The following is a 15,317-nucleotide window of genomic DNA, read 5'->3' as shown; positions in this document are numbered from 1 at the left end:
CCGCTTCGTGAGAAACCACACTAACAATAACTATTGGTACTTGCAACTTGAACCAATGGTCAATGAGATGTTGATCTAGTGTTCTCTTGATGGGTGAATCCGCAACATTTTCAGATGGGATGCAGTGCTGCCAATCTCATTACATTATTGACAGACCTTGCATATATTTTAGGGCTGAGCTGTTACTAATGCTGATGTATCACTATTGGCCAATATCAGCGTTAATGGTATTGGGAAGTATCTATTGGAATTTATTTACTGATACCAGCTAATATTTTACCAACATTTTGGTCTTTCACTGAGTGCCAAAAATGCTATGCGACACACTTGCAGAATCCAAGTATCCTGGAAATTAAGCAAAACTCAAGGTTGCCACCAGTATTGTGTGAAAAACTGGATTTTTTGAATAAGTAACATGTATTTTAATATTCTCATTAGGGATGGGCCGATATGAAATTTTGGCCGATACCGATAAAGTACCAATATAAAATTTACCGATATCCATAACCGATATTCTATCGATCTGATATAGAATTCCAAATGATCCTTGAGGAACCAGAATGGTTCATTAATAATCTCCTTAATAATGTGTTTCCAGGTGACTGTAATGCAAATGATGTTGCATATTTAGACATTTACTCTTTTAGAATGTAGGGCATGGAGATTATCCATAAAAATTACACCAAAATGGCACAATTTTGCACTAAATTATAAGATATTTATCAATATATCGAATCGGTAAAATAATTGGTAATTTTACCGGAAAACTGATGCACAAATATGCCTATATTGGCCGATACCGATAGAGTACCGATTAATCTATCCCATCTCTAATTCTAATGCAATTCTTGAATACTTTATAGCAAAACTCTTGGTAGCTTGATGCATGTACTCGTAATTGTAATGGAATACTTACATGCAGATATTTTTCCTTATTTTGATGAACTTTAAATTGTCATATTTTTTCAAGCATTGGCATCAGTGAGAATCAGTAAGAGTAATGGCATTGATACAGGTATCAGTTCAAAGTGGTATCAACACAGCCCTAATATATTTTGAAAATGTTTACTTTTCTTGTATTACTAGCATTGACCAGGTTTGGTAGTAATTTGAGACTAATTTTCATCCTGTTCAAAAATGTAAAATCACGGCAGGTGTTTAGGATTCATATGTTGTAGTTTGATATGAATATTTCGCATGAAAGAGAAAGGGGACAATGTATCTTTCTTGTATTTTTTTAAATGACACCCTATTATTATGTCCTATCAGATCGAGTTTGTAAGACTTCCAATTATTAACAGTAAAAATTTAAATTTTGTAATCATTAGATGTCACAGATGCAGCTGTTCTCATATATTGATGGGTTAGTTTAGAATATTCAGAATGTTAAATTTTAGTTGATTTTTTTACAGTAACTATAGGTACAGGTATAATAGAATTAAGTCTGCAAATTAATTTCTTTTCCTACTTTTATTTTGACAGAATACATATTAAAGTGCATGTCTAGATACATACCTTTTCAATGTTATCAACTTCTCAAACCCACCTAAGTTCTTCAGGGAAGGGAGACAATTAAATACACATGGATTGAAACAAGGTTAATATTGAATAAAAGTAAATAATATTTGATGACAGAAGATTAGAGCCGGCAGTGTTATTGATTGTCTATTTGCTGAGATTGTCTTAGATGGAGCTGTCTTCTTCTTCAATTGTGGGAATGGCTGCTGGCATCATTTGAAATGTATTTACTTCCTTGTTCTTGCATTTGTTTATCAATAAAGCTACTTGTACATCACCTTCTGTCTTTTTACCTTTGGATTTGAAATTTTGGCAATGTTTAAAAGGTACACATCTAGACAAGGGTCCTTGTATATTTTTATGATAATAACATGTTAATTCATAGGTACTAAAAGTGTTAATAATTATTAATATATTTCAATGAGTGTTTTATGGTTTATTTGTAGTGAGTAGTACACTATATGGTTAAAATGTAGATTTTCGCTGTTAAGATAAAATTACTTGTGCTTATAGTGTATGTATACTTTCAGGTTCAAGCTCCAAAACAATTTGTGCAAGAAGGACAACCACAGGTCCAGCAAATTACACAGTATTCTGTTAGCGTTCAAAGGGAAGGAGGCAAACCAATTCAACAGCAAACTATCACTTGGCAACAGCAGCAACAGCGACATCTTCAACTACAACAGCAGAGACAACTGCAACAGCAGTTACAGGAACAACAGCAGCCACAACAGCCACAGCCCCAACCACAGCAGTTGGCACAACCGACACATCAGATACAACAGCGACAGTTGACATGGCAACAACAGCAACAACAACAACAGCAACAACAGCAGCAGCAGCCACAACCACAACCACAGCAACCACCACAGTTGCAGCTGCAACGACACTTGATCCAGCTCGATCCACAGACCCACCAACAGCTACAGCAAATGGATCCGCAACAGCGGCAACTCGTTCTGCAAAAGATCCGGAAACAGCGCGAGGAACAGATCAGGCAACAGCTTTTGCAACGTCAGCTTCAGGCACAACAGCGCTTAGCTCAGCCGCAGACACCTGGTTTGCCACCTGGGATCACGCGTCAAATCCCATTACAACAGCAGCAGGTTACGGTGATACGACAACAGCAAATACCGCAACCGGGACAAGGCCAGCCTCAGATATGGCAGTCTAGGGATGGCGTGAGAACAATTCAGCAACAGGTTCTGACACAAGGAACAGTAATTCCCCAACAGCAGCCGCAGCAACAGCAGCAAATCCTGTTGCAGAGCCCGCAGAGACAAGCACAGGTTGTTCCGCAGAGCCCGATAAGGCAACAGATGATTCCTCCTCAAAGTCCACAGCGTGAGATTGCACAACCTTGGACATCAGATGGCCAACAGCAGCAGCAGCAACAACAGCAACAGCAGCAACAACAACAACAACAACAACAACAACAACAACAACAACTTGCACAGTTAATTCAGAGGCAACAGCTGCAGCGCATGCAACAGCTTCAGCTACAGCGAGAAGCAGTTCAGCAACAGCAAGCTCAGCTGCAACAGAAGCAGCAGCAGCAACAGCAGCAGGTTGTGGCTGCCCGGATCCAGTCTGTACAGTACGCAGGACAGGTAAATGTTAAAAAGGTACATGTTTGTTAATATTTTTAATGGAATGCGACAGTAGAAACTTCTTCCTATGGGCAGCCGTTTGGGTTTCGAAGCATGATTATTTTCTTCACAGGAATTTACTATTATTATAAAATTAACTTAGAAGTTATAGGTAGAGGCACATATTTTTGGTAAATAAAAATGCAAAATTCAAAAAATTCAATTCGGATTCAAAAGTGGTAAATATAATAAAATTTTGCTGTTATAGTGGTTAAAAAGCAGTATATAAAATGACATTTTGGTTTTAAAATTGTGAATATAATCTTAAATTACTACACAAAATAAACATATCCCTTCTAATATCACATTTATGTCATTACCACAATATTAAGTTTATTCATGTATAAAGGGGTCCATTTTTGCTTCACAAATATTTGCAGCAGAATTAGTCAATTTTCCATGAATTGCTTAACTCACAGGATAATTCTGACTTCATAAAGTGTCACGTTGGTAAATAAACTTTAAATTTCACGTTTAAGAGTCTTATTTCACATTTTGTAGTTCATTTCGCATTATTTCGTGACAAAACAGGGTAGGAAAATGCACCCCTCACCTTTCAGAAACATGAAAAATTAACATTACAATGTGTTATTTCACATTTCGTCTTATCGTGAAAAACAAAATATGCATGCCTCTAGTAATAGGATAACGTGCACCTTCTTTCAGTTACCCAAATTTTCAGATCGATCATGATTCTTTTTCAGTGATGGAAAGGTTATAAGCAACACATGATAGGAGGTTAAAAATTATTAAACAACTTTTTTATCATATCTTGCTTCTGACCTTTGAAGGCCTGTGGAAGGATAAGGTTGATCTGAAAATTGAATAACGAAAAGAGGTATGTTCCATGGCTATTGTCTTTGTTAATATTACAATGTTGACATGAAATATCAAATTATTATTATAATTATTGTTTCATCTATGAAAATGCATGCATTTGCTTGATTCCTGCATGTGTGGATTAAGGTGGGGCCTTAAAAAAAAAAAAGTTTCCGGAGATAGGAGAAGTGTTGTCGACATACACAGTGAAAAACACTCAAGAAATAATAATAAAAACAACCTTGAAACAGGTGACCATATAGCCTTCTTGCAGGAACACCAACAATAGCAACACAATCTGTGATCTTGTTTTCTGAATTATTTTTTATAAAAATACAAAAACAATTACAAATGAACGTTTTTTTTTGCCAACTCAACACACAGGTACAAATGGAAGATAAGATCCTTGCCCCCTTTTTCTTTTTCAAAAAATTTCTTCAGAAATTGCCAACAGTAGCACAATAAGCACTGTTCATCTGAACCATATATATTAAATATTGTGAAAATTGATCTTAATGCAATAAACTTTATTTAAAAAACATCCTTTTATTACAAAAAGCATGATGAATGTTCCACTTTTACATGGAAATGCTTCAATATTTATTTTTGTACACAAAGAAGCTCAGACATGGATTAAAAAAAAATGAACATGCACACACCTGTTCGATTTGGAATGTAGTAGATAAATAGGAAACAAATTCAGTCTACTATTGTACTGAAGGTAGGTACTACACTAAATACTAGTTTATCTGAAACAATCTTGTAAAAACTATCAATAAATTGTCAGTGTACGTAAGTGTAAATGGCAACCCACCTTCGGTCTGAAAAAAAAAAAAAAGGGCATTCCCATTCCCTTGACATAAAATTACGTCCTTAACCCCAAGGAGATTTCCAAAATAAACCATCAGTGAGTAAAATAATTATTTTTCTTGTACATACCTCCCGTTGTTCGTTTGTTTCTGAAAACTGGAAATGTGAGAAACAAAGCAAAATGTATCATTTAAGTAAAGAGAAAATACTACCAAATTTTCACCTTAAATATGCTTTTCCTACTTTTTCACAAACAAAATCCAATATATGACTTGCAATTTCTAATATTACTTCTTACATTAGTCTAATAATAAAGGCTTTGTAGCGAGCATAAATTCTAGACAAGGTCCGTCGAAGCCCACTTTCCCCCACTCTAGACGGTCTGGTCATAACAGGCCTTGTTGTCAGTCGCCGTGTTTACAACTTCGGCAGGGTTTCTGTGATGTCATCAGAGTGATACTCTCTGCATGTCGGCTATTTTCAGGACTGTAAAGCATGCAACGCTCTTGTTTTTAAGAGGAAAAACTCATACTGAAGAGCATCGCAAAACAACTTACACAGAATACATGAAAGTAATGGTGTATAGAAGAATTATAAGTATGTAAACACATAAACTTACACACGGCTAGTGCTGGAAAGAACTGGAAGGAAAGCAGCTCTGGGTCCATTGTTTTTGTTTCATGGCATTTCTCCTTTTTATTTCTTGGGTCCTGTGGTTCAGATATCAAACTCGGAAAAATGTTCTTGCTCTACAAAACAACTTGAGCATATTGGGATCTTTATGGGGAAACCAATTTTTCAGAATTTCCAACAGACTGCTTATTATTTTTGCTCCCCGATTTATTGTTTTTTCCGTGGAACTGCCGGAATATTCCCTCACACTCTTTTATAACTTGCATCCAACGATAAGGAGACACAAGGCCACCTCTTGACAAAGTTTCTATCCATTCTCCACCCGATGAATTTGATGCACAAATTTCTCCAGCTTCGACATTCCTACATTTTCTTGTGATATAGCTCGCAACATACCGCAGAGCCTCCTTTTCTTCATTTCTCATCAAGTAAAGCATGTCACTGTTTTCATCTGGTAGGTCTACAGATGATGACGTAAAGGTCACTTCTTGTCTTTGGTCAGTTGTTTGAGAATCGACGAGACCATCAAACAATGAAGCAAACATTGTGGTCTCCCAGCATCTTCCACAGGAGCACTCGCCAGGTGAGGCAGGCATCAACCTAGTATCAATAAGCGCAACCTATGCTTCACTTCTACCGGTAGCAGATTGTTGTAAAAATTCCTCATTCCGCGAAATTGAGAGAAAATGTTCTCCAGAGCATCTTGGTTGAGCTTTCTGGTAAGAATGTATTTCAAACCTTTTGATTTTAAATCGTGGTATAATCCTCTTAGCTGCAGATGGAGACAAGAAATCCTTGTTGGAATGGAAGAAGATTGCATTTTTCCATAACTCTTGCCTCTGATATTGCTTTCTCCATTTCACTAAGCACTTCCATTTGTTTGTCATAATGTATGCCAAAGCTACATTTGATTTTATTGCTAGAATTCAGTGGCACACCTGAATTCATGACGTCAATAAAATTGTTAGTGAGATGGAAAAAAATTGCCTCAACTTCATTCTCTGGGAAGACATACTCAATAAGAGCAGCAGTGTGCCTGGAGAAAATTTCCATTGCTGGCGCAACCCTATGTCTGTTGTTCTGTTGCACTGATATGTGCATTTAATTTAACTTTGGAGCAAGCCTGAGTTCGGAAGAATCCATTTTGAGTATCCTTTCTATGATATTTTTCTTCATGACAGTTTCATTCCACTGGATCCCATTATCGATAAAATGATTCCTCAATAATATTATTAAGTGTGGCAAATCTGCAAAAACCCAAATTTTCTCACCTGACAATGGAACTGAAAGAAACGGCTGCTCACAATTGACACTAAGATCGTTCCACAGTTTTCTATTACTTCCACCTAGATCCGAAACTATAGCGACTATTTTATACCCAGCTACCCCAACCATTGATATAATGTCAAACAACAAAGCCTTGGTCATAGCCGTATCAAAGTTGTAGTATACTGGTTGTTTCCATTCACCTGTCAATCCTCGAAGCATTGCAAACTGAACATACCTATGGGGACCCAAAACTCTTGTCATTTTCACTGTCGTAGCACACCCGTCTGTTAACATTCATTTCATCAAACAACAGGACACTCAGTTTTCCACTTCAGTCAAACACTGTCCCTGCTGTTTCATAATATTCAAAACGGGTGCAAGAATTCCCGGTGGGAGTCTCAATTTCTGCGCCCAGCGACGAAGTGTTGCAATGCTGCATAATGGAATTCCGACCTCTGAACTCATGTGGGTATACAATCGTTCACTGATTGCCCATTGTGTTAATGCAGGAATTATATCTTTCTGTTTCCACCTCTGCTTTCTTTTCCTCTTAATTACCATGTTGGTTTGCCCTGGAGTAAAGGTTTTGCTCAAAATTTGTCTCACTTTTTTGTTCATGATAGTTTATACTTTTTTTAAAGCCACTTTTGACTGCAATACCTTCTTATACCTTTCATGATGGTTGCGGTAAACGTGGTTTAAAATTACTTAAGTGAAATATCGAAGATTTCACACTTCCGCATTGCACAATTTAATAGTTCAATCCTATTACAAGGGTCGTTCAAGGTTGACCAGGATTTTCGTACGTAAAAAATCGATGAATAGCCGGATCATGATGAAACGTGCGGGTGACGTAATGTATTCCTTCGCGAGTAACTAGCGCCCAGCATGACGTATTTCGCGCATGCGCAGCAGTTGCAGCGAACATGGCGGCAAGCAGTGTGTCTGTGGCTGTGGAGGAGCGGTGTGTAATCAAATTTCTCGTGAAGGAGAAAGTGAAACCAGCTGAGATTTTCAGACGATTGCAAGCACAGTTTGGTGAACAAACGATGTCGCGAACAAGAGTGTACGAATGGTGTGAGCAGTTTCGCGAAGGACGGGAGCTGGTGACAAATGAAGCGCATGGACACATTTGCCCGACTGCAGTCACACCAGTGAATATCGCACATGTTGAGCAAATGATTCTTGAGAACTGGCGAGTAACAGTGCGGGATATTGCTGCCGAGGTGAATATCAGTGTCGGGAGTGTTGAGACAATCATTCACGATCACTTACGCTTCCGCGAAATCTGTGCAAGGTGGGTTCCCCGCCAGCTGACATTCGATCAGAAGTGGACACGCAGGACGGTCTGTGAACAGCTTCTGAATCGGTTTCGAGCAGAAGATGATGAATTGTTGCAATCCATCATCACGTGTGATGAAACATGGTTGCACAATTCAACCCCAGAGACCAAAAGATGCAGCATGGAGTGGCGGCATAAAGGTCCCCCCCCCCCCAAGAAAAGCAAAACGCAGCCGTCCGCTGGAAAGATCATGGGAAGTGTCTTCTGGGACATGAAGGGCGTTATCCATGTGGATTTTCTGGACAAAGGGAGCACGATTAATGCCCAGTATTACTCCACATTGTTGAGTGGTGCTGTACGAAAGTCCATTCGCAAGAAAAGACCTGGGATGTTGTCTGGAAATGTCATTCTTCTCCATGACAATGCCCGCCCTCACACGGCCAATGTGACAACAACAACTCTGGCCGACATGTGCTGGGAAGTTCTGCCCCATCCCCCCTACAGTCCGGATTTAGCCCCCAGTGATTATCATTTGTTTGCACCCCTTAAAGACCATCTGGGAGGGAAGAAATTCACGACAGACGAAGCACTGCGGAGCGATGTCCTCCAGTGGCTACGACAACAACCAAGTTCTTTCTACGCCAAAGGAATTCGGGAGCTGCCAGAACGATGGCAACTGTGCCTCGGCGCACACGGAGAATACTTTGAAAAACTGACATAGTTTGGTGTTTCTTCTGCTACCTATTTCCTCTGCAGAAATAAAAGTCCCAGTCAACCTTGAACGACCCTTGTAATTTCGAAGATCCACTGTCTTCATTCACAAAGGGTACGGCGTTTGAAGCGGAGATGGTACCGCGTCACTGCTGCCCGGGAACAAACAATGCAGTGCAATGCAATGCATCTCCGCTTCAAACGCCGTACCCTTTTGTGAATGAAGACAGTGGATCTTCGAAATTAATAGGATTGAACTATTAAATTGTGCAATGCGGATGTGTGAAATCTTCGATATTTCACGTAAGTAATTCTTATACCTTGCTTGCCATTTTTGCAAATTGATTTTAAGGTTTTTGATTTCCTCATGACAATTATTTATATCTGTCTTTAGATTTTCATTTTCCCCACGAAGCACTTCCAGTTGTTTTGTGTTTTTTATTTTTTCACTTTCTATTGAACAAATGAATGACATCACAGATAAAGGCTTCTGTTCTTGAGGTGGCATGCTACTGTTCACAAATAATTGTTCACTTACCTGAGAGAGAACCCTTTTCCTAGCACATCTTGCCTTTGCACATCTTGCATGAACGCTGTTGTCGTCACTGACCTGCACATGTGTGATTCGAAGTAACAATGTAGGAATGGCATCTTTCTTTAGTCTTTTCTTATGTGTAGTTCCTAATAATTCCGATTTTAAATCGCGTTCGTAACATTCTGGTGAAAAATGTGAAGAACAAATTCTTGAGTTAGCAACCTGAAATTTGTCTTTTCAATAACATTTGCTCTCCCAAAATTGTCGGAACTTCTCGTCAGGAATAAATTTATGGTAAACAATATCAATTTTTTTTTGTTTTCCTGAGATAGTTTCGACATGTGCTTACAGCACAGTTAGACATTATTATTATCACTCACACTACAATATGAAAAACACAACAAAATTACTAAAAATACATGCAAATACACGAATACAAGAGCAAGGAAAGAACACAGAAACACATTTCCCTTGCTAAAACTAGCCGATACTAAACTTTCCACAGCGATCTATCATTTGTATGACGTCACAGTTTTACAACCACCTCGGCTTGCTCAAGAGGCACATTATGAACGGACCTTCCAAAGCAAGCGGCAAACACAGGTCAACGGACCTTGAGTTATAGGTACATGCTTTTTAAACTGTTGCATGGAAAATATTGAATCTGTTTTACAGTTTTCATTTCAGATATGCTGAAAAGATATCTGTGCTGTAGTGTTCATTTTGATGTTGACTGAAACTCCAATGTTGACTGAAACTCCGATGTTGACTGAAACTCCTCTGAAATCTGTGTACTTTATGTTAGTACATATTGTACCATTATCTGGCCACTTGTTTAAATTTTTACTAACTTAAGGGGGAGAGGGACAATTTCCCCTAGGTCCTTCTCTCTGAGGCAGCTGGGAGCACTGTTGCTAACTTAGCTCTTTTGGGGCCAGATCTGGCTCTTTCGTGTACTAGTTTGGCCACTAGAAGGAGAAGTGGGCACACTCTGCGACTTTCCCATAGCGGGTGGCGGACCAATGAACTAATGGCGCTGGTGTCGCATTCAGCTGTAGCTTGCTGCCTCTGCCAGCACGCGCAACAGAAGAACATGAATGAGAAACAAAGATGCCATCGTGTTTTGTGCCGGGTTGTAAATTGGGTTACAGTGGAAAGGTGAAATGTAGGCATTTTTTTCAGTACCGAAAGACATGATTCATTTAATGAAATTCCACTAGCAAGGTTTGTGATCTGCTGTGTGAGTGAGTGAGTGAGAGAGTGAGAGTGAGTGAGTGAGTGAGTGAGAGAGTGAGAGTGAGTGAGTGAGTGAGTGAGTGAGTGAGAGAGAGTGAGAGAGAGAGAGAGAACGAACGAACGGACGAACTACGTGAAGTGCGCACACTTCTCCTTCTATTCGCTCTGGTTTGGCTGTGAACTGTGGCACCGGCTCCCTGCCCCACTATCATGCCATCACTAGATCCGGCCCACGTACACAAACTTTTGCCATGCGTATACATTTTGCACGTCACGTGATATTGTTATATTGGCTGCGTCCTCCCACCCCCTCTTACCTCCCCAGCTACCTTTATATAGTGCCTTACTGAGGTGAAGCTGCCAATATTGTTATCCGGTACTCCCTTATTTTCGATGCTGTCAGATCTACACAGTGAAAACTAAGAATAGATTGTCATCATTTCAAAGTTACCAGTAATAGCGGCGCCCCCCCCCCCCCCCACCCTGATCACAACTAAAATTACCATGGAGGCTTTTTATCCACTTTATCCAGCCTTCGTAAATCTAGCTCCTTGAAAGTCGAATTATTTTATTAGTTTTCTTGGGGATATGAAACTTCCGATGGCAGGTAAGAAAAAAATGATCGGGTAGAGGATCCATTGAAGATGATATTAGTGCTAAAAAGAGTCGAAACTCCCATTTGTTTAGCCGTAACTTGAATTTGAAGTTGTCTCCCCATAAGGAATACATGGGATTCTATAAATACTTATTCATCATATTTTTCAAACACTGTATCTAGCTTAATAATTAACTTAAAAACAGTGTCCACTTGCAACATAGGGAGAAATTCATACTCTCAAATTATGCGTGGATTTCCTTTAGTAGCAGTGCCCATTCCGATGATATTTAAATAAATGCATGCCTGGTGCAAAATTGTCACACTTCACCTTAATTTAGTATTGTTGCATCATTTGCATAAATGAATGTAAAACATTTTAGAATAAAACTATGACATAGTTGTAACATGGATATCTAATATGATAACAGCATGTCATATTATTATTTCATATTAGACTTATTTGCGATATATAATCAAAATTTTAGTACAGCATTGAACTGAATTTTGACTTCAAATTCAGTGTACAAAATGCCATTTCAGTGTTATTGGGGTGATTAAAATATCAAATTCGATTGGCAAACCATTACTCAAATGGAAAATTTCCATCCTGATAGCCATTCATAATCTTCCCCTTATAGCACTTAAGTGATAAATAACTTTATTCCCTGTTTATGTTTCACCTTTTACAGCAAAAATATTCATTTGAAATTTTGCATAATCCAGTCCATATTCAAGAGTTCATTGTGCATTATTTCGTGACAAAATTTGGTGTAAAAATGTTCCTCCCACCTTTTAAAAAATTCATTCCAGTGTGTACTCTCATTTTTTTTGTCAGGGACAAAATATGCATGTTCGTACACATTAGTTTACCACCACATTGCAAACTTACAAAGAGATAAAGTTGTAAAAATTGGGGGCAGGGGGGGGAGTTTGCCCTTGATGATATAATGGCAATTCTGATGCTTTGTAATCAAGAGGTTCCAGATTCGATTGTCAGTGAAGGTACAGTCGCCGACACTACTGGGTTATAACGATAACACTTGCTATCAATGGGATCGTAACAACAGAGAAGTGTCTGTGACTACTTTGCACAGTCGTTTAAACTGTAGATTATGTCCCTTTTAGCTTATCTGAGCACAATGTATACTTAAAACACTCAACTTTTGAAAAGCAAGAATTAATGTACATTGTTTGTTGCAACAACTTTGTATTGTCATCTCTATTGGATTGGCTCTTACAAGTGGAACTTAAATTTTTTCCCCCATGGAATTTCAGCAACTGCCTCAGCAAATAGCTGCCCCACAGTTGGCCCAGGTCCCACCACAGGCTCCAGCACAGAGGGAGGAAATAGCGGCCCCTGCTGGACAACAGGAACAGTTCCAGGTACAGCGTGAAGCGACCACAGTACAGCAGAGCCCACACCTAGGATTGGTACAAACCATAGTAAGAGTTTTGCCGGTATACACAAACATTTTTATACTTTCTCCACTTGCTTGCCATGGGGTTGGTTGTGGTGCTATGCTGCTGTTTCTTATTTTATTCTAATTTTTTTTGTAATGTTTATTTCTCCTTTGGTGTATATTTTAATTCTGTACTTCAAGAACTTGTAGGTAAAGTGCATGTTGTTTTATTTTTAATGGTTATGGTTACTGTACTATGGGTAAATTTTGATTGTGGATAGCATGTAATGGTATGAGGTAGGGTTAAGGAGTTCTTATACTCTATTCCTGGAATCTCTGCACCAAGCAAACGAAGACAAGTCTCTGCTGAAGTAGTGACTCGAGAGGGCTTGGCCAATGAACTCGTGAGAGGGAAAGTGAGTGTGGCTACCAGCCATTTGCAGAAGCGTGCACTGCTTCACTCCGCCAACTGGCAGTCTCCCCTTCTCTGCCGATATGCACAGCCTTGCTCCACAGTTTCCCGGGACAGAGAATAGAAAGCTTTCAGATCAAACTGACAATCAGTGGGCAACAAATTACACTCAACACAGGGATTTCACACCGAAGCGACCCTCCAGTCTTTAAGAAAGCATTTACTGAACGGATGATGAACAGGCCGAAGCAATATTTTGAGAAAATGGTTCAGTCAGGGTGAGATGTAAGTGACAGGCAATGTGTGCAGCTTGTCATGTCACCAGTGCAGGGTGGCTACCCACCTGGAATTCCTTGAATTCTGGGAATTATTCGTGAATTTTTGGCTGGGAATTATGCATGATTTCTGCATGCATTTTTCTCCCTAGATGTGAAAAATGCAACTTTTATTATTCATTCCAAATCCCATTCAATTTGTACATATTAAAAAAAATGTATTAAGGCAAGATTTTCATAGTTTAGCTTTTATTTTAATCGAGTAGGGTAAAACAAGCTGTGTGGAAAATAAAACAGAATTCCCTCAATTTGTTTATACTTTGTTAGTGTCCTTAGCAGAACACTGTATCTGACAGATGCAAGATTATTGCAAGATAAGATATCGTGAAGTTCATTAGGTAAATTTCAGTTTGAAATTCTTGTATAATTAACAATTTTTTGTAGATTAGTATTTCCCGTAACATTGGTGACTTGAGTTTGTAGATGTATTTCTAGTCTGAGGCTGTGAAATGGCAAATGTAAACTCCACTTCTTAAATTAAATGTTTAAATATAAATTTATGGTTTGCATTGAATTAAAATATTTTGAATACATTAGAATCATACAGACCCTCAATATTGTTAATATTGGGTATCTGTGTGGGTGGTGAAAGGTTGAAAACCAAAACGAAAAAATCAATATCCTTGGATTTTTAGAAAGGTCGCCTTGAAAACTGGGAATTATACTTGAATTTTACCATGTTCTTAGAGTGGCCACCCTGCAGTGTCTCCAACTCTGCGACAGAGTGGTTAGAACACTGCACTACAAAACCCAGAGGACCCTGGACTTGAATCCTGGCCTGGGCGGAAGTTTCCTCTTTGAGTGCCGCTTCATCAATTTCATCATATCATCATAGCAAGTAAAGTAAGCCCAATCAATCAATTATATGGGCCTGTGGAGCTCGAGCCCATCCTTGCCTGTCATTATATTTTATTTTAGAAATAGTCCCCACGCTTAAGACAACAAAACTTTTTGTTATTATACAGGGTGTTCATAAAGTCCCAGTACAATTACAAAAAACATAGCTCGGAAATTACATGCAATAGAATAATACTGTTGATTGCAAAATGAGCTACAACTCTCCACGTTTCTATGCCATACACCTCAATGTGCACCCCTCTAGTTGCTCTCAGAACATCAAGGCTTTAATCCACTTCTGCCCATACATGCCCTAGCATATTACCAGTAACAGTTAAAATGTTAAAATTAGAATACTCTCAGTTATTCTTCTTCGAAGAGTATCAACATTTGGAACAGGAGTGCGGTAAACACAATCTTTGACATACCCCCAGAAGAAGAAATCCAAGCCAGGGAGTAGGTCATTTGGTTGCAAAGCCTGAGTGATTTGCACTTTGTACACATGAAGCTGTAGTCTCTTATGCAGTACTTTATGGATGGTTGTTAATTCCTCTGAGGCTTGTCGAATTGACTTCTGGGGGCTGTGTTGACATCGCCACTCATCCTTATTGTTGCAATTACCAAAATGTGACTGAAAAGCGACACTAAATAATATAAAGGAATACAATTGTAGGCAGTTTGGATTTTGTCGACAGTTTCATCAGATACACTTGGCCTTCCACTGCGAGGCAAGTCCTTAACTCTACCAGTGTCTCTGAAATTCTGCAGCCATCTCATAATGCTTGATTTGGACAGAGGATCTCTTCCGTATCGACGGCGAAATTCTCGCTGAACAGTTACTGGTGATTTGTACTCAGCATACCACAGCACGCATTATGCTTTATCTTGTAGTGTTTTAATTTTGTTCAATCACACCTGCAACAAAAGTAAACAAACAAGCCATCATTTTCCAATCAACGGCATTGTTCTAGTGCATGTCGTTTCCAAGCTATGTTTTTTTGTAATGGTACCGGGACTTTATGAACACCCTGTACATTTAAAGATTCTCGCAACGTAATTACTGACCCAGCATTTTCAAATTAATATGCACTAATTTGTTACATCTCCCAATATGATACTTTTCAGTGTCTATATTATTTGCACTATCCTGCTCACATGATTAGAATGAGGATCAGTAGGCACTAAAAAAACTTAACATAAGCAGGCAAGAAAGGCACAAAAAAAATGCATTGACCAATTTTTCATCTTTTTCCCGGATCAGGCTCTCAAAAAG

General features: G+C 38.8%; 1 protein-coding gene across 6 annotated transcripts in view; it reads left to right on the top strand.

Annotated features, from left to right (window-relative positions):
* The window catches only part of LOC146002520 (uncharacterized), a 112,672-nt gene that overhangs the window by 33,030 nt on the left and 64,325 nt on the right, over positions 1-15,317 (top strand). For 3 of the 6 annotated variants that reach the window (XM_083140420.1, XM_083140422.1, XM_083140418.1), the window contains exons 6-7: positions 2,049-3,143; positions 12,336-12,518. In XM_083140420.1, the coding sequence (XP_082996546.1) occupies positions 2,049-3,143; positions 12,336-12,518 (1,278 nt within the window). The remainder of the gene's footprint in view (positions 1-2,048; positions 3,144-12,335; positions 12,519-15,317) is intronic. The other 3 variants (XM_083140424.1, XM_083140419.1, XM_083140423.1) reach the window with 3 other exon arrangements.

Source organism: Lepisma saccharinum, chromosome 18 (assembly GCF_977018435.1).
Source record: "Lepisma saccharinum chromosome 18, izLepSacc3.1, whole genome shotgun sequence".
Lineage (NCBI taxonomy): Eukaryota > Metazoa > Arthropoda > Insecta > Zygentoma > Lepismatidae > Lepisma > Lepisma saccharinum.
This window is presented reverse-complemented; position numbering and strand designations above follow the sequence as displayed.